This window comes from Falco punctatus (assembly GCF_963210335.1).
Source record: "Falco punctatus genome assembly, chromosome: 8".
Taxonomy (NCBI): domain Eukaryota; kingdom Metazoa; phylum Chordata; class Aves; order Falconiformes; family Falconidae; genus Falco; species Falco punctatus.
In genome coordinates, this window is record NC_137588.1 from 60,319,706 (window position 1) to 60,338,711 (window position 19,006).

The 19,006-nt window shown below is 43.9% G+C and overlaps 1 protein-coding gene and 1 long non-coding RNA gene across 2 annotated transcripts in view; one reads left to right on the top strand and one right to left on the bottom strand.

Annotated features, from left to right (window-relative positions):
* Positions 1–60: 60 nt before the first annotated feature.
* MYOT (myotilin) lies at positions 61–13,833 on the bottom strand. Its single transcript, XM_080398474.1, has 10 exons — positions 13,661–13,833; positions 11,321–11,923; positions 9,045–9,195; positions 6,508–6,609; positions 4,405–4,454; positions 3,696–3,828; positions 2,348–2,555; positions 1,714–1,879; positions 1,069–1,202; positions 61–656 (listed from the first exon to the last, which is right to left on the bottom strand). The coding sequence occupies exons 2-10, from the start codon at positions 11,755–11,757 to the stop codon at positions 484–486; spliced, it is 1,554 nt and encodes a 517-aa protein (XP_080254600.1). The 5' UTR covers positions 11,758–11,923; positions 13,661–13,833; the 3' UTR covers positions 61–483.
* The window catches only part of LOC308068251, a 54,462-nt gene continuing 39,916 nt past the window's right edge, over positions 4,461–19,006 (top strand). The window contains exons 1-3 of the long non-coding RNA XR_013929912.1: positions 4,461–4,594; positions 7,785–7,902; positions 14,530–18,403. This is a non-coding gene — a long non-coding RNA (uncharacterized lncRNA). The remainder of the gene's footprint in view (positions 4,595–7,784; positions 7,903–14,529; positions 18,404–19,006) is intronic.

The window sequence follows — 19,006 nt, forward strand, 5'->3', positions numbered from 1 at the left end:
AGCTAATGCCAGACATCCATAAGCTGGTTTTAACAGATCAAGGAAGAGTCACAGCTGATGTTGGTTATTTAAAATTTTATTTGCCTTAAATTTATTTTCATAAAAACACTCTAGTCTATTTGGTTTTAGTATTCAGACAGTACAGACTTCTGATACTATCAAGAGTGATATTAGAGAAGCAGTACAAACCAATCTACTTTAGCATGTAACCAAGCACAGGTGAAACCAAAACCACCCACACTTGTGAGAACTAATTAGCCTGCTTTCTTCAGCTTTATAGTTAAAATACAATACTCAGTAAATGGTTATAGTCACCAAACCATATAAATAAAACCTAACATAGTAAAATGGGAACAGCTGAATGTGCAAGAGTCAAAGTAAAAATATGTAGATGGGTATTTTGCTAATTAGAGCAATCACCAGTTAACTGCATCTATGCTGTAATTGTCTCTTACAGGTGTGAGTTTTCCTCTTCATTTCCAGTTAAAGTTCATCACTTTCATACAGTCCAGACTGCTCAGCCAAACGCTGAAACTCTCCTTCTGGTGAGAAAGCTTGTTTCACATCCAGTCCTCTTCCATTGAGTGCCAAATACTTGCTAAAAGTTGGTCGAACCCGTAACTGCTTTGGGGCTGGAATTGGCTTGTTTGCATGTGCTAGAAGAGAAAAATAGCCTTTTTCAGTGTTTCCCAGACCGTGGAAAGACCCGTGGTAGAGCAACCTAATTGCTTTTTATCTTCAACCAGCAAACCCTTAGGAAGAATTTAACAGATAAGCCCATATCTCAGACACCAGAGATTTATATTCACCCTCCTGCTTGGTATCAATCAAACTGTAGTCTTTAAACAGTGCAGACAGGTAGTGTGCAAAAAGATAGTGTGCAAAGACACATCACAGTGTCTTGGTATTCAACAAGAGTTTTTCCCCAGAGACTTTTTGTCCAGTTCTGTAGCTCTGGAAAGAAACCCTCCCAGTGGTCTAGGGTTCATTACGTTAGTTTTGAGGGTCTGTTCTGACTCTCAAGTGCCAGTGGCAGTTTCAGTTGTGGCACCGTGATGTGGTACTTACTTGCAACCTCCAGCCTGGCATGGCACGTGGCCACACCTGCTCCATTGACAGCAGATACAGTGTACCAGCCAGCATCTTTCTTGTTTGCATTATGAATCAGGAGGCAAATCCTTCCAGTATTGTCATGTAACAAGCTGAAAAATGAAGGTGTTTATGTGTTAAGTGCTTGGAAGGGGAAGGAAAGACGGCATTGAAATCAGAGTCAGTTTACATGCTGAGGAGCTGAGAAAGCCCTAGAACAGTTCTTGCAGGGCACTGCAAAATATTTAGACATAAAAACATTTGTGTTACCAGTGATTCACATTATGATACCATTCAGGTGGCATCAAGGTCCTTCTGTAGCCCCAGAATCTCAGAGCATGATGAATGCATTGCACGTTTCAGTCCTAAAGCCATGCTTCTCCGTGTGCCTTGTAACTGCTGCTAGAATTCAGTGGCACCTGGTCACGGTTTTCTCTCTGTACCCTCAAAACAGGACTCTAAGCATCATGCTTGTCCAGCACATGTTCACCACGTGCCATAAAGGAGAGGCAGATCTAGCTTTCCATCCTGCTGCTTTTAGAATCCAGCCAATTGAAATTTGACTTAACAAATACTGGTTATTTTTTTTCCAACACACCAATGGCCAACTCATTAGTAGGATACCTTATTCGATCTGTATTATATTGTACCATTTCGTTGTTTCTTTTCCAGTAAATCCGGGGTGTTGGGATAGCAGAGATCTGGCATTCGAGTCTGGCTGTATCTCCTTCAAAAACCTTTTTGCTTTGTGGCTTGAAGATGAAAGTTGGAGGTGTGTGATGTTCTTTTGCTAAATTAAAGAGGAAAGATAAGGAGAAGTTATTGTAAGTATTGAATGCTAATATCAGGCTTGGTTTTTAAGATTTCAGAATTCAGGAAGGCACACATTCCTTACTGCAACTCCTTAGGCTGCAGGCAACTCCCGTAAGCATAAGGCTGTACTAGACACAAGCTGCTTTAGAAGGAGAGTCAATCAACATATGTTATCAATCCTGGGAGATTAATAACTCCCAAATTCTGGACATCCCACTACTTCTAAATATCCTGCTAGAAGTGCTTTGAAGAAATATGGCCTCCCAGATGTATGTATTAAAATAGCCTTGGAAAAGGTAGGGTGTTTGTTATCGTTTGAGCCTGAATATCTGGCAATCTGCCTCTGCTTCTTATTTGTTTTATGTCCCAAACACACGGAGGAAGGTGTTAGATTGCTGAGAGTTTCCATATGTGGCCAGGTGATTATCAGTGCTCTCAGTCTTACCAATTACTTCCACTTTTACTGCGAAAGATGCTTCTCCTGCACGGTTGACAGCCACACATTCATATGTCCCTGCATCTGATGATTTGACTGCTTCAAAAATAAATGAGTGGAATCCCTTTTCTGACACTATCATTTTGTGGAACTGATCTTGATGAACCATCCTTCCATTCTGATACCACATCACGTCTGGAGTTGGCAGCCCACTAACCTGTGAAGGAAAGGAAAGCAGAGTTAAACAGCTTTGAGATAATAAAAGCCCTTCAGTGCTATAGGGAGTTTGATGCTGATAGGTGATCAAATCATGATCCTACTGCAAAGTTTTACAGTCTTGCCTAGTTTTGAATATTAATGTGGTATTGCACAAAGAGGAAGGCTCGTGAAATGCCATGGAAAGATGAGATTTAGCTACAAGACAGTAGATGCTGTTCCTGCAACCCCCTGTTGTTTCAATCTTCTTAGACAGTTTTCATTAAGTCAAAGATACTCATTGTGCGTTCATAGAGGGGGGAACGCACCCTTTTAGTCCCACAGCTAGCACTGTCAGCAGTACTGACATCCATGCTGTTTTGATAGTAATAAATATGTAAATAAACTGTCCTTCAGGCATGCTCCAGGTTGTCCATGACATTCAGAAGTTAAACAATTTGCAGCAAAATGGCTAAAAGTCATGCTTAAGTCTGGCAAGAGTTTACTTAAGGAAAGAGATTGGATGTGATTAGGAAAACCCAAGCCAAACCACAATCATCAAACACCCTTTGCAGTGAAGCTGCATGTGCAGAATACCTAGGTTCTTCCTTACCCTAGGGTTCGTGCAATTGCCATGCAGTTTCAGGCCATACTGGCTTTTTTTTTTTTTTGGTAATTAGGGCATTTCCTTGCCGGAATGTCTGCTCCAGCAAGGCTGCAGTTACCTCAGAGAAGACTCATTAAAGGCAGGCTAGTCCTAAACAGGCCATGTGTCCACTGAAGTCAGTGGAGTCCCAGTCCAAAGCACAAGGTTTCCTCCCAAAATGCCTTCTTTCAGCAGGGCCTTAATATTCATTCATCCCAATAAGGTCTAGAAAGTGTTCTGTGGTCATTCATATTTACTATATAGACATTTACCGTTTAGCTTTAACCATATTCTCATGTAGCTAATTCTGTTTACATTTTCCAAGGGGAAATGGTGAAACATTTAGCCGTCTCCTATTTTTTGGTTTACAATGTGGGGAGACCCTGCACCATCTGCAGAGACCCTGAACCAGTGCTCTGGCTTATTAAAGTGCAAAGGTACTGCAGCTCAGAGACCTCTCTTTATGCCAGACACCCCACAAAGCTAATGGAGCTGAAAGTGAAAGGCTGGTATTACTTTAAAGTCAAGCCTGCAGAATCTCCCCTCTTCAATAATCACGTCTTCAGGCACTTGTGTAAAACGTGGCTGAAAAAACTTTTCCTGGATTGAGTCATGTCCATGTTCATCTCCTCTTGAGGACGGCCTGCTCCTAAAAAGCAGACAGAAACAGTTAGTTGTGTAAAAGTTACTGTAGCACAAATGACATTGAAGCAACGATTGCAGGTAAAGTCCCTCAATGCATTTAGAAATCCAACACTACAGTTCTGGCTTGTTTTTCAGCTGTAAGGCACGGGTTTTGATCAGCCACTTATCTTGCTCAAGTTGTTCAATTCAACACAGAAGCACAACATACGAAATCTTCATCTTTGGCCTGATATCCAAAAGAATTTACAAGAGCAATGTAGGCTGTGTTTCACCACGCTGTTTCATCATTTACAGTGTCAGACCTTGCTCTGACTAGAATTAATCTTCTAGGATACGAAGCATGTTTGCCCTAGGTAGATGGGATCTTTATACCTCTAGTGTTATGCTTAGAATTGACTGGATTCACATCAGAGGCATCATCAACCATCCACAAGTGGTAGTGTTTTAATTGAAAGGGAGTGAATGAATTTAGTAATTACTACTTTACAAAAAGCAATAAGTAGTGAAGTAATACTAACATTATATAGAAACATTTGAAATAAGGTCTTGAAGAGTAGCGCAGCAGAAGTTTATGCATTACCTTACGTGTGTTGTAGGAACCTGCAGCCTGATGTTTTCTGCATTCTGGTGCTTGGAAAGAGAAAGAAGAGAGATGAGTTAACTGAGAGAGAAGGTTTCATCTATAAACTGAACAAAAAGCCATTTCGAGTTCATATACTGACTGCTGCTTAAAAGCAAATGGAATACTTCAGAAGTCATTGGGATGGGAGGTAAATGAACTTGCATCAGGAGCTAATACACTGTTTTCACCCCAGGCTTTGCCATGATAGTAACAAGTACTATTAATAGAACAGCACAACTTCTCATCACTCTGCACAGGTGATAGGTGCAGCAGTTTTGTTTCACATACAAGGCTTTGGGCCAGCCAGTAACCTTTGTTAGAGAGGGTAGTACTACTGACAGTATCTAAAATGAGAACTAAGTACACAGTGTCCTTCCCTATAGCAGGAATAGAAGTGGAATGGCTGGCAAGAGCACTGTATTGTGCCCACTTAAATATGGTACCAATAGCAATGGACACATGCTGAGCTGGAAAATATTTTTCTTTCTAGATCACAGCACCAGCTAAGCTCACTGACAACTCCACAATCACATGAGTAAATCTGCTAAAGTACCTAGGATTGATTCCTGCTAGGAACTTGGATGTTTGGAAAACGCAGGCAGAATTTATTACCAGTGACTCATTTTAGCAATCGAGTCAGATAGAGGAAACATTGTGTGGAAATTTCTGGGGTGTTTGCATCGAGCCATTATGATGCTTGTTCTGTGCTCTGTAGCCCAGTCCTGTGGAACATTTAAGCCTGGATTTAAACTTCAAGCACAGAAGCAGTCTTCAGTTCAGGGGAAGCATTACATGAATGAGAGTTTTGCTGGACTGAGCTCAATGATGAGTCCAAAGGCAACTGCTTGTATCTGCTCATTTGCACAAGTTCTGTACAATTATTGTTTGACTTGTGAATTGACGCTGTAGTAATGAAGTTGATGATAATTCCAATGGTCTCTTATATAGACTGACTGTGTAGTTAAGTTCCTGAGGAATCAGGAGGCTGAATGAATCAGTGGCTGCATTATTTAAAAGTAAGACTGCAATGGAAATAAGATCTCCCAAACCTAAGTCAATCTCTCCTTCCAGTACTCCTTTTTATGCAGTATTTCATACACCCTGAAATATTATCAGTCATCCTGTTTTGACTGAATGTTTCCTTGTTCTCTGCAAAAGCTGCGGCTTCCCTTGCTTTCTGACATCCATAATGTTCCTTTCTTGCCTGCTGTTGTCAGGTGATTGTTGTGAAGAAATAGCTCAAATTGTGTATTCCTCCCTTGCTGTGATTTTAAGTGTCTCTTGTGTCAAAGTGTTTTGCTAACTGCACTTTGGAAGGTGCATGCCAGCCTGCTGGCTCTCTGCATGTGTGCAGCCAGAGGTATGTTTCCTTTGGCTGCACAGGAACCCAGTGCCACATCACAGATGTTTCCACTAACTTTGATCACAGAAGTGCCAAAAAGAGCTTTTAACTGACCTGAATAACCAATGAATGATGCAAGTCTCCAACTAGAATGCTTTTGAAAATGCCAGTGGTAATAGACTCTTGTCTATCAGCCTGTGGACTGCTAAAATAACTGCTTTGCCTTCTCTTAATGATCACAGCCCCCTGGAAGGGCTAAAACCCAACTGATCACACCCCAATGCCCTGACCTATGACAGTCAATGTCACTTATTCCAAACAGTGACAGGTGTAAATCTTGCTGTCCTGGCCAAGTCTGAACTCAGGCTGTTGGGGCATGGGTACCTGTATCCCTCGCTGTGCTGCTCCCTGCCTGTCACAGGCAGGGTGTAACGTGCTGTGCAGCAGCTGTTGTAATTCCTCCCTGGAGAGGTCATTCCTACAGATCAGGCCCAGCAAGGGGATGGTGCTTAAATTCCACCCCACTGTGCCACCCCCCACCACCGAAAAAAAACCCGACCCCAAATTCGTACTGTGCAGACCTCTGCCAGTGAGAGCAGTGCCCTTCCCTCCCCTGCACTGATACCAAATAACCCCCATCTCTCTTGCCCGTTCAGGTACAAGCAGGTCACAGCACAATCACGAGGAAGTCATTGTTCTAGAGACAGGTCCCCGTTTACCTGTGTGTTCTGCATGTTGTCTTCACTTTGTGTTTCCAGCACAGATGCAGCATTTACTGGTCCCAGCAGTCTACGAGCCATTCTTTCTTCATAAGTTAATCGCTTAAAGCAGAGTGGAGAGGAATTCTAGTCAGAAGTCCATTTACTATTCCAGATCAGCTTGTGAGAGCACATTAATATGCCACAAATTCAGGGTGTTGTCAATAAAAGCAGCGGCTGAATAGACACCACGTCTGTTTCAGAGGGTTTGCAGTCTGTGATGCCTACTGAAGTCATCCTCAATATATACAGTGCTGAAATGCATAAAAGATTAATCTGCCTGTTCATCAAAGCCTCCCTAATGCCATCTGTGGCCTTCCACTCCTCCTCTTTCTCCACTGGGATTATTTATGGGTAACTGATGGCATTATCTCAGAAGCCAGAGTAAGTCCCAGGGTACCTTTCTGTTAGTGCTGGGAAAACTTCCCAAGTCATTCAGCTGTGGATTTACTTCAGGAGCTAGAGGCATGATGGATGCTAGACTCCTAAAAAAGCAAGAGCCACACCAGAAGCAGACACAGCCAGAGAGGAGCACCACTACTCTGAAAGCCCAATGGAAGTTTATGCCAGCGCAACAGCCGCCTTACAAAATGCCGCGTGCTACCTTGAGAGGAGGCGAGAATGCATTTCAGTCATGTAACCTAAGTTCCTACAATATGGACGCAGCACACGGGGATAAATGTGAGCAGAGTTAAATTCAAGTTCTGTCAGTTGGGTTACTTCAAAAGTGTGTGTAAGTCCCCTGAGCACCAGAATATCTAACCCTTTGCTTCCCACAAAGTTTACCTTGGGTTTGGATTTTGTGATGGGAGGACAAGCTCTGTGTACGGGACAAGTATGTGGCTACTTCTGGGTAGATGGGGGTTTAGGGAAGTGTGTGTGGCTTTTCTTTAGAAGAGAGCCAGAGACCTTTTGTAAAACCTGTGAGAGGAGAGCTGAATATCCCTGAGGTTGTTACAGCTGTATCAAGTGTGGTTGAGATTGGCTAGCTGGTTCAGATGTTGTTGGAGGACAAGGGGAAGAGGACAGAGTGGTGATTGCATAAGCCTTATTTTTAGCCTGGCTTCCTATGGGAAGAAAAGCCAGCTTGCAATGGCAAACTTTCTTACAGCACATAGGACATTCCTGTTAGGGACACATTAAGTCAGATTTGACCTAATACAATTTTTCCTTCAATATTTAAAATTACACAAACCTGTTCCCACTGATAGTAATGGAAAAACTCCTTTCTACTGCAGGGGAAAGAAGATTAAGACTATGAACACTGGGCTTTTACCAGTCTGTCTCCAGCCAGCAGGAAGATTCCCACATTAGAGACCTGCTCGCTCTAGCTTGCTGTAATGTGCTTCCCTACCGGTAAGCAATTTTTTCTCCCAGATTTGGATTTCTTGGTAGAGGGGATTGTATTTTGTCACTCTGCAGAATAAATAAGTACTGAGACTAAAAGATCTTCGTATAGGAGACAGACTTTATGATAAAAGCTAATGTAATTTCTTTGATTTGTTGTTGTTCATATAAAAAAAAAAATCAAAGAGGTTTACCAGATGTGGTGATGGTCTCTAGAATGAGCTTTCAAGTGTTAGTACTTCTCCATGTTTCTAGTGATTTGGGGCGGTTTATTAACCCCAGCATTGAAAGCCAGGGTGAAATTGTGTCTGGAGAACTGAGGGATTTTCCTTGGGTTTCTAGTTATCTGTGGATGTGATCCTCAGCAGGATCCCCAGCAGAGAGTTCAAGTTTGTACCTTGGCTCTAAACATGTACTTTTCTCCCAACCCTAGCCTTGTTATTTGATTGCACAAATTCAAAGACACCGTGAATGGTGTGTGCTGGCCAAAAGGTAGGATAAGACAGAAAGGCAATAGCAGCTCAAAACCATCTTGCTGCATCAGATGGCTTTCAGCAATCAGTACATCCCTTGCTGAAGTCACAGGAGATGCAGACATTCAGTTGCCACAGTAGATGCCTACAGCCAGACTTACAGTGACTCTCTCACCACACATTCAGGCCACTTTTCATCATGCACTAGCCTTGTGCTGCTCTTCTTCTGGGAAGGGCCTTCTCAGAGCTGAGCTCAACCTGGCCCACCAGTACCACTATTCACATTCTAATAGCAAAAATAGCTGTGAAGAGGGTGCTGGGAAACAAAGGGGTTGGATGTAAATCTTTCAGAACCACACCTTTTACACCAGCCCTGAGCCATGATTACAAATGGAGTCACTGTTGGAAGAGATTTTTTTTTTTGCGTTTCTAATGGAAAAATTCATCCACTTCACACTGAGAAAATATTCTAGTCATAAATGGCTCAAAGAATTCTTGCAGGCATTTGTTGCGGTTCTGAGTAAAGGTGTTTGGATAGTGTTGCTCCTGCATTTCCTTCTGCTTTCAGCTCAGTTTGGAGGCTCCGGCCTCTGGGGCGCTACAACTGGTCTCTGCACGCCTGCTTGCACTACTGAGAGTCAGAGCAAACTGGTTCTTTAGTCAGCAGGTTTCCCTTACCTGGTTGCCATTCTGGAGAAGGTTGTCTTTGCATCGGAGTTTCTTTTCCAAGTCCTGAATGAGGGCCTCTTTTGTTCCTCGCATTTCTTGTTCTGATGTCTTCTGCATAGAGTTGATGCTAGCTTGTTTGTTATACATCGGTTGTGAGTAACTACTCATGCAGGAAGAGAAAACAAAGTTATTCCTGTAGGCCTGCTTGACTGCTACAGCTTCATAGAATGTACACAAAAATGTGAACCTGCTACCTAGAAACCGTGGTACAAATGAACCCATAAAGCATTTGGGAGATAGATAGGCTAGGCGGTGTAATTGAGCATCAAAAACTTAAGGGGAAGCACCATAGTCTAGCCAAGTCATTGCATGTCCTCCCACAACGGTCCCAGCAGTTCGCTATGGGTCGCGGTTCAGCATCCCTACACCCTGCAGTGGCCCTTGCCCTGACTCAGATGTGTGCAGTAAGGCCAGCAGTGTTTTGAGGGAGCCGCTAACTCCACTGAGCAATGTGAGTGTCCGGGAGCAAGTTCTCCCTCAAAAACTGCATTCCTTTCAAATTTCAATTGTTAAAAAAAGACCTGGGTGCCTCAAATCCAGGGCAAGGTCACAGACTTTAAGTTGATTAGGTATCAACAAATAGCTTACTAGCTGTCCTCTTCTTGGCCCCAGAAAGTAACTTCATATAGCATTTCTGTCCAGATGTTCAATAGCCGAGCTTATCCCAAGCCAGGCTGGGTCTTTAGTTGCCCTTGCTGCAGCTCCCCACATAGCCTGCTCCTGTAATCCATAGTCAAGAGACACAGTCAAGTCTTGGAGTTAGACAGTAGACTTTATTCTGAAAAATGCTAGGAAAAGAGAAGCATCCCTCAAAACGGGTTGCAAAGGTCTGCTAGAGGTCACAGCACTCTGCTGGCAGGATCTAACCTGGTTTGTTACACGCAGCAGGGCCTCATATGCTGCAGTTGTGTTCAGCAATTATTTCTATTCAAAATCCTCTTCCTCCTGTTGCTTGGGAATTTGTCCTGCTGATTAGAATATGCTAGAAGGGTTGTAATTCTGGTACATATTCCCAGCACTGCTTGGACTTAACTTGCCCAAGTTATAACTTAAAAACTTTAATAATTTGCCCAACAGGTTAATATGTCTCATGTCCCCATTTGCCCATTTGTAGCATGATTAGGAAAATAATTCCTTACTTCACAGGATGTTGCATTTAAGAGCAGCTTATATGAAAAGCATAGTGAGGCACCAAAGCCCTTCGCTATGAAAACAAACAACGCCACGCTACATACACAAAGCAGAGTGGTTACTCCAGATGCTTACCTAACCCACACACACTCCTTCCGTACTTTAAGAAATGTTCCTGAGTGCCCCAGCTACCCCCGTCTTACCTTTCTGCTTCCCACAGTGCTGTGATTCAGACAAACCCCAGAAACATTCAGGTTTCCTGAATACAAACTGACGCTTAAACCTGAATTTATATCCAAGCCAGCAGGACCCTCCTGCCCCTATCAGCTTTCTAATATCCTCAGCTGAGTATTTGAGGCATATTCTACACTGACTTTCCCCAGGACTTCCAGCTAATATTGGCAGGAATACAAGTTGGTGAGAAGGCAGAACCCAGCTCCCTTTGAGATCTCACTGACCTTGGGAGATATTTGGATTGCAGCCCAAAGGCAAAATGATATAATACATATTCAGGAAAGAATCTAGTCTTTGGTCCGAAGGGGTAAAAATTTCAGGTGGCTGCCTTTCTGTTAGTGCGTATAATTAACGAAAACAGTATTGTAGGTGAGTGTAGAGTCTCATCATGATGTGGAACCTGAAAAATACTGCTGAGACTTACTAAGAATCTTAAAGTTGCTTATATGTGGGAAATACTGTCTTCCCTCTGCCTCCCTGTTTGCTGAGAGAAATTAATTTGAGATGGGTGTCCATCTTCTGTTCTGAATACACTTAAATAAGAGATTTCCATCAAATCAAACTGAACTGTTCCAACTGACTGCAGAAACCCAGCACAACAGCCTGCGACATGACTGCTGTGCAGTGTAATTCCTGGTGGATACCCATCTCTCCCACACAGACACCAAGGGCAAGTGCTCAGCCTCCTAACCTGATTCATGCAGAGTCCTGCCTCAAACATCAGAAGTCAATGGGAATTGTACCATTGGCTTCGGCCAAGCAGGTTGTTTCACCAGACGGTTGGATTTGGGATGGTCAGTGCACAGGAGAGGCCAGGTCAGAGGAAAGCAAGGGGTGGTTAGAAGCCTGTATGTACTTACTGAGGTTCCATAGGAGAAGGAGTTTGGCTGTTATAGTCGGGCTGCGAGGGTAGCACTGAGCACAGGAATGCTGCGGGGGGTTGGTTAGGCATGGATATAAGCCGTTGCCCAGATGATGAGCTAGCAGGAGACTGCGCAGATGCAGGTGTGACGGGATATGTGGATTCCTTAGGGGCACTACAGGAAGGTGAGGAGAGCGTGATTGAAGAGCTCAGCGATGACGAGGAGGAGAATTTCTGCCCGCTTGGGTTACGAGGCTGTATTAGGATGGAGGACTGTTTGATTTGTCTGCTTGACTCTGTAGAGGCTGTGGGTCCAGGAGGCTGCTGTTGCCCTTGACACACATTCTTAGACTGGATAAAATGTTTTGGACGTTCGTAGTTAAACATGGTTGGTTGGCACATAGAGGAAACAGATGGGAAATTAGGGACACTCATAGGAGAGGTTTCACGGCTGTCCTGGGTTTTTGTTGGTGATAATTGGCTTTGGATAGGTGGCTGGTAAAAACTAGGTGGTAGGCCACAAAAGCTTTCTTGGCTGGGCTCCTGGATAGAATGGAACCCTTGCCTTGCAGAATAGAGGCTTTCTTGGTGTGGATTTTCCCTTAAGGAAGACAACACAGATAAAATAAGTTGTACGTCACCATTTGAATCACAAAAATACTGCGTTGTGAGCAGTCATTAGCAATCCAGAGTATGAAGTTCAGGCAACTGACAATTAAAGCTTGAGCTTGAAGTAAAGGGATTTAAGATTGATTAGAACTATTCCAGAATGTATGAACATTTTGGGTGACAATAACAAGTCATGCACTCTATCAGACTCGGGTGCAGTGCTCACTGCAGCTACATTATCTGTAAGAGCCCAGTAAATTCTGAAAGAAGTAGCAATTGGTTTATTGAGACAAGCCACCACCTGCATAAGTCTACAGATAACCGTAGATACTACTGCTAAGCAAGGTAATTTGCCACATATCATCTTAACTAAAGATCTCTGGATCCTGCAGTTTTGTGCCCTGTCAAAATACTAAATGCACTATTACTCAGAGAATTGGCTATTTGTGCCCAGAAATTCCTTACGTCATAGGGAAGCATAAAACAGGTTCCACTCTCTTTTAAGCCTAAAATTAAACCTTTGAAACTAAGCATCCTGATTTCTTCTCTAATGGTTTTTGAATTCAGAGCTTTTCATATCCAGTTGAGATTTGGGATTGGAGTGGCAAGGACTGTGCTTCTCCATTTGAAGTGATTTCCCAAGATTTGCTGTTAGGGCTAGTAATTGCCAGAGTGACATAGCTGCAGGATAAAGCAGGGCCAGCTGAGCTGCTCAGAGCTTCTGCATTTATTTTGCAGGTCCTTGATATCTAAACCAGGCTTTCCATCAGCTCAAAACCCAGGGAACTTTCATTAGAGCGAACTGAGTAAGCTTGTTAAAACTGACAAGCAACTTCAGCTCCAGGATAAACAACTAACCCCCCAAAATAAACGTCAAGCTACTAATAAAAATTGAGAATATAAATCCACACAGTTACATGTGCTGGAAAAAATTGTAATCTTGCCCCACTGAGGTCAGCTGTTTTGCTGCTATATATACACAGTATATTGTATTCCTTTCATTGGAGAGCTCAAAGAAGGGCTCCAGGAGGTCATAAATTCCCCTGGGGAGGAAGATGAACCGAAGGCATTGCTCTCCTTTTAAAGATTCAAAGCTTTCATTTCCTAAAGGTAATTATCAGTATTGGTTGTAAATTAGCTGTACATAAACAGAGGTTTTCTAGTAAAAAATTCCCTAACTTTTCCCTTGTCATGCTCTTGGAATTTGAAGCTGGCTCAAATTTTTGGAGCACATCCACACTATGTTCTCACTCAGTGGTGCAGAAAACTCATTGAATCTTGGTTTTGTACCATTTTTATATCGCTGCCTGTGTACAGATTCATTCATTTTACCTACAGGCTCTGCTCAGAAGCCAGCATTTACTTTGCTTTCTAGAATACTGGATTTAAACCACGACACACTGCACAGATTCACTAGTCACTTTAGCAAGGGCTAAGTTATGTTTCCCTCCAATCATTCCACCATGATTGGGGTGACAAAACTAAAATAAATCCAAAGAGACTTTTGACCATAGAAGACAAAAACAGTAAGTACTAATAGAAACACTCCGCTTTTTTAAAAAAGCGCATTGTTCTTCCTTCTTTGCCTCCCACGCTACCTGTGACACACCTGACGGTGCGTTTCCACCTCCGCACCGCCCGGCGCCTTGCGGCCTCTCCTGCCGGCTCCCTCACCAGCCTCGGAGTACGAGGTGACGTGGAACCAAAACCCCCAAACGCAGCGCCTTACCTACAGCCTAGGAGTTGTCACCTGGGCTCTAACCAGTGCTTTGGGACGGGGCGGTCACTCCGTGACCCGGACTGGCATCGCAGCCCCGCTGCGTAGCGCTATAAGCGGCGCGGCGGGCAGGCGCTGCCAGCAGCTGCCCGGGCCCGGCCCGCACCGCTGTCACAATAAGAGTCTCCGCGGGCCCGGGCGGGGGGGACGCGGCATTTGAGGGCCGGACCCCTCGGTTTGGGCAGGTGTCCGCGGTCAGCAAATCACTCGCCTGGGCTGCGGCAAGGCCCGCCTGTCCCTGCCGCTGGGCTGGCCCCCGGTGCGGCCCCCGGGCCAGGCGGGGGCGGTGGGCAGGAGCTGCCGACCGCGGCTCCCCCCACCACGCCGCTCCGGGGTTCGGCAATGCCGCCCACCGGCCCCGGAGCTCCCCGGGCTGGTGGGTGCCTGCGCTCGGTTTTTTTGGAAACTGCAGCAGGTTTTTTTGGAAAAGTGGGTTTTTTTTCCCCCGCACCAGGCGACAGGGAGCAGCGGGGAAGGACTGCTGCCACATGCTTAAACGTCCCTAAATGCCGCTTCGTTATCCCAACGACATTCCTGGGTTTTAATTCATTTACTGATAGGCTCCGGCGAGCTGGTGATAACCCGCTGTTTTAAGGCTGTGTACTTGAAGGCGACAGATACTTGCAAGCCAGATGTAAATGTTTAATGCCACACACGGTCCCCGGTGCGACCCGCACCTTCCCTCTGGCACGGAGCTTCCCCGAGAGCAGCGGCATTGCTCCTGCAAGTGTCTGAAGAGTCGTAAACTGAGTAACACGAATACGATCTAGTTGGTGGTAAAACGTTCTTTGATATTTTGTTGCTTGTGTTTTTTATTACAGGTATTTACTTGGATTAAAAGATGCAACTGGGGTATCTTCACCAGAACAGCAACAGATCCTGCTGGCAGATTAGGTGATTTGTATCCCTTTAATCAAAGGCTTCAACGCTTAATTACGTCTTAAATTAACATTATAGCGTTCTAAGTATCTTAATTATACCTTGGCAACTCTTGCCTAACGTGCACGCTATAAAAAAAAAACCCAAACCCGTAAGTACCGCAGCTCGGCTGTGTGGTCCCTCCCTTGCCTCCCTTCACTGTACCGGTGGGACTATCAGCACAGCGATCTTCAAGAGTTAATCTACCTTTAGTGTTTGTTTTCAGACGTCAGCCCAGCGTCTGTGAACTAAATGTACATAGCAGGTGTTAATTGAGTGCTAACTTATTTAGATTCACCCTCATCGAAATGATTAAGGGAGAAAGTGTGTCCCTAGTTGTTGGAGAGGTTATTTGCTTTTTTGGTTAGGGGAAAAAAAAAAGTGTGGTTTGCACGGAGAGTCGAGTACTTAAAAACCGGTGACTGTAGCATGATCATTTGCCCTGTAGGAAGCGGCGGGCATGTTAAAGGTCGGACTCTGGGCTCAGACAGGCTCCCTGGCTTCCCATCGACTTCAATGAGAGTGCAGTATGCTTGTTTCAGAGCTGAAGTTGGCTGCAAGGCATCAATTTAAGGACAGTTTTCTGCACTTAAAAGGCTGGATGCAACTAGAAAAACTTGTGTGAAAGAGAAGGAACAGGAAAACGTGAGATCCAGAAGGTAGGAAAAAATTTGAGAGCTAGAAGCTGAACTGATAAAGGCAGAGGAATAAATCTCATAGCCTGTGCTAGGGTAACTTAATATTACTCTGGCCAGTGCTGTGAGGTGTTAGAAACACTTTTTTTTACTGCTTCACTTTACTTTCTATGAATGGTGACCTGTTGTGTATGGTTGGGTTCTTCTAGTTGCTTGAGTCTTACAGCAAAATATGTTTAGTAAAAAAGTTAAGAATGTTTTGCTTACTTATTAAGGACTCTTGGAAACTACCTAAAAGACCTGACAGTATACTTAGTGCCTGAAGTCTCTTCTTTTGCTTGGATTAAGTTCCTTTAATAAAGTTAATAATTGTTATAGATTTTGTTCTTCTTCTTTAAGGCTGTTGAGGACACTGTAAGCTGCAGATATAAAGGGGTTAGAAAGGAGTAGCTGGTAGTGACAGTCTTTTAGGATTGCATTTTCTAGCTTTTGTAGAGTGACTGTTACTGTTGACTAATTTGGAGAATTAAGAGTACAAGGACTTAATTCATTTTATAGTTACTCCCAGTAACAGCTTTGTTCTGTCATCACTGTCTTTGTTGGTATTTCTTTTTGTCTTTGGCAAGACAGTTGCGACCATATACACTACATGAGAGAGTTATATGGCTAAATCTATCTAACAAGACAGTTATTTTACAGCTATTCATTAGAGATTGCTTAGTTTGAGGTAACAGCATTTACATTTAATGTTGAGTCCCATTCATAGTGATGTTTCAAAGCACGTGGCCATAATGTTGTGGGCTTTAAAGATACTTAAACGCTCATAGGTGGGTATAGCTTGAAATGTTAATAGTTTTCACATTGTATCTTGAGATGTGTAAATGCCTTCCAAAATCTGGGTCAGCATTGCTGTCAGTCAAAAGTACTCTGCAGCTTTATACACTAGTTAATGTTTTATATAATCCAAATTTTTACAAGCTATAAAATAGCTGATTTTAGTGGTATGTTATTTCCCTTCACGCAGGATATCAGGTACTGCATTTTAAACTAAGCAGAACTTAAAAATAAAAATGCAGCTACAGTTCACTGGTACTGCTGCAAGTAATAAACTTTACAAGTAGTCACCCTAAGCAGCAAGTATCATCTAAAAGAGCTTCCCCACAGGTTGCTTGTTAGAAATGCCAAAATACAGGCTTCCTGCAGCCTCTGAGACATCTGGAGAGAGGTTGGAAAACTAGTCCTCTAATAGTAGGACAGCTAGCAAATGTCTTCTACAGCCCCCGTTCCTTCCAAGAGGTCATTATGCCAGAGATTTTGTAAAAGGCTTTCATTTTTGCTCAGCAATTAATAGTCTGCCCTTGTTTAAAAGAATCATCAGGTAAAGATTACAAGCAATGCAATGTTGGTCTGCATTAAATACTTGCAAGCAAACAGCTTTATCTCTGGATAGATATCTCTGGACCTGGGGTATTTGAGTGTGAGTTGGCTTGAAAACGGTGCTGCATTCACATGCTTGGCTTGTGATGTTTGAAGACAGCAACAGTACATTGAACTCTATGATCTTAAAGGTCTCTTCCAACCTAAATGATTCCCTGGTTCTATCCGTGCATTCACTGCAGGCTGCAAGCATGCCCTTTGCAACTTTGCAGTGCTGCAGTCTCCTAAAGTCCATGCAGAGAAGTTAGCTTTAGTTGAGGCTTTGATTCTGCAGTGGGGTCTGCTTAGAGTTCCAGCTGATTTCTCCTGGAGCAAGCCTGGATTTCATGGAAAGGCTTGAAGCTATACTGAGGACCACCTCTTAGCGATCGGCAGGTTTTTGAACCAAGCCCATTTTTACTCCGTGTTTTAGCAAAAAGAATTCCTATGCATGGAGAAATCTGTATTGAAATATGATCTCTGCTGTAGTGAATTTGGAGGACGGTGTTCAGAACTGTTAAAATAACCAGCTTGGTTAAAGTGGTGGAGTACCTCCAAAAATAATCTGTCCCTGACAGAAAGCATTCTCTGTGTTATAACCATTTACACACGATGTAACAGTATCGCTGCAATGCAACACCGGCATTCAGCTGAGAGAGGAGAGGCATGGCTGTCTTGTAGTTCTTGCCTTCACAAGCAGGTCTGAGGAAACTCCTCTCTAGTACTGGGCTTGGACCTCTTAGCTGTCACCCTTTGAGGTCTTCCTTATGCCTATAAGAACCTAAAAAATGCTGCAAAAATCTGGGATGGAATTGCTAAGACGTGCATTCTGACCTGTTTTGTTCTGCTGGAATGAACAGGATAACTAATAATGCAATAGGTACTACTTGAGAGCTGCATTTGGAACAGAAGTTGGGTCAAGTCTTGTTATAAGACAGAACACTCCATTCCTGGGGGAAAAACTCCTTCTCCTGAGCGGGGAGTGTCCCTACCATGGCATGGGACAGTTTTTGTTCTATCCAGTGGGTTGCTGGTTCAGTATTTTTCCTCCACAGAGTGCTATTTGCACCACGCTTGCAGGATCTTGAGTTTTATTACTGTCTTTCAGAATGGGAAACAGAAACATAAGGTGATGCCACTTGGTCAAGGCTACAGAGGAAGGTGGTGGCAAGGGAATTGTACCTTGAAATTTCCCAGGTGCTTTGACCTTTGCCTCATACTGTGCTGTGGAGCCAAAGGTCTTCTAGAGGCTAATTATTTGGGGGTGATGCTTTAAAGCCACTTACAGATAGGCTATTCTGAAAATGCCATTAGGTGCTTACCTGAGCCTTTAGATAATTACATGCTTTGTAAATCGGGTCTGTGCTGTTCTGTAGCTGGGCTGATGTTACATGTTCCCATTGTCATGCAAACAACTGAGGTTACTGCGTGTGCGTGTTTCCCTGTTGGGGTATGGGGCACGGGACCTCTGCAGTTGTATTCCTGGGGTCACTAGAAAGTTCATCCGCTAAGTATTGTACAAAACTAACCAAGGGATGTGATTTTGTCTTACCGCAGAGGTGAATTCTCATAAGGTCCATGAAAATCTTCAGCTTCATTCTTGGAGTTCATCTGGCTGAAGTTTGTGGCTTCTGCTTGACTGCCCAGCCCTGGGGTCTCTGTGCTGTGGGATGGCAGGCCAGACACATCTCGGTCCTTGCCTCCTGTTTGACTGTTCCGAGGGAAGGTGGGTTTCTTCATGGTGACTTGCACAGTTGGCCTGTGAGCAGCACCCACAAAGCTTTCCAGCTCTTTTACTCCTGCAAGTAGAATCGTCCACAAGTCAGGCAGGAAGCAGTGGTGGTTCACCAGTACAACAGGGAAAGGGTAACGGGTATGTCTGTGCAGGTGGATAGAGTTCAGCGTGCATAGGCTCTGCATAGACCAAAACCTGCACAGCTGTGTTAGCCAAACCTGAACTTCTCGCCAGGGCTGGTGAGCTTTGGTTTACATACAGGTGCTATTCTGTTTGGAGATGGCTTTCAGTGCAAGCCAGACAAGTCATGTGTTACAATAAACAAGGTATAGGTACACCCCGCGTGTTGGACTAAGCTGGAATCCCTGAAGGGATGGAGCTCAGGGTTGAGGAGACTCTGTGAGAGGGAGTGGCATCTCCACCTTGTCATCCTTAACCCAGGAGGAAGATGAGCCAAAAGCAGAAATGCGGAACAATCCAGCTTTAAGAGGTGCCTAAGCAGACTGCATATTTGGGGCATTTCTCTTCTCTTGAGCCTACAAAAGTGTTTGGATCTGGGTTCTGCTTGGCAAATATCTGTGACTGGGCCTGATG

Excerpts from the sequence above, each read along its gene's own strand:
- MYOT (XM_080398474.1), bottom strand. The coding sequence starts at position 11,757 with ATGAGTGTCCCTAATTTCCCATCTGTTTCCTCTATGTGCCAACCAACC. Across the intron at positions 9,196-11,320 it reads CCTTCTCCTATGGAACCTCA|TTACTCACAACCGATGTATA; the intron begins GTAAGTACATAC and ends CTGCATGAGTAG. Across the intron at positions 4,455-6,507 it reads ACAACATGCAGAACACACAG|CACCAGAATGCAGAAAACAT; the intron begins GTAAACGGGGAC and ends TCTCTTTCCAAG.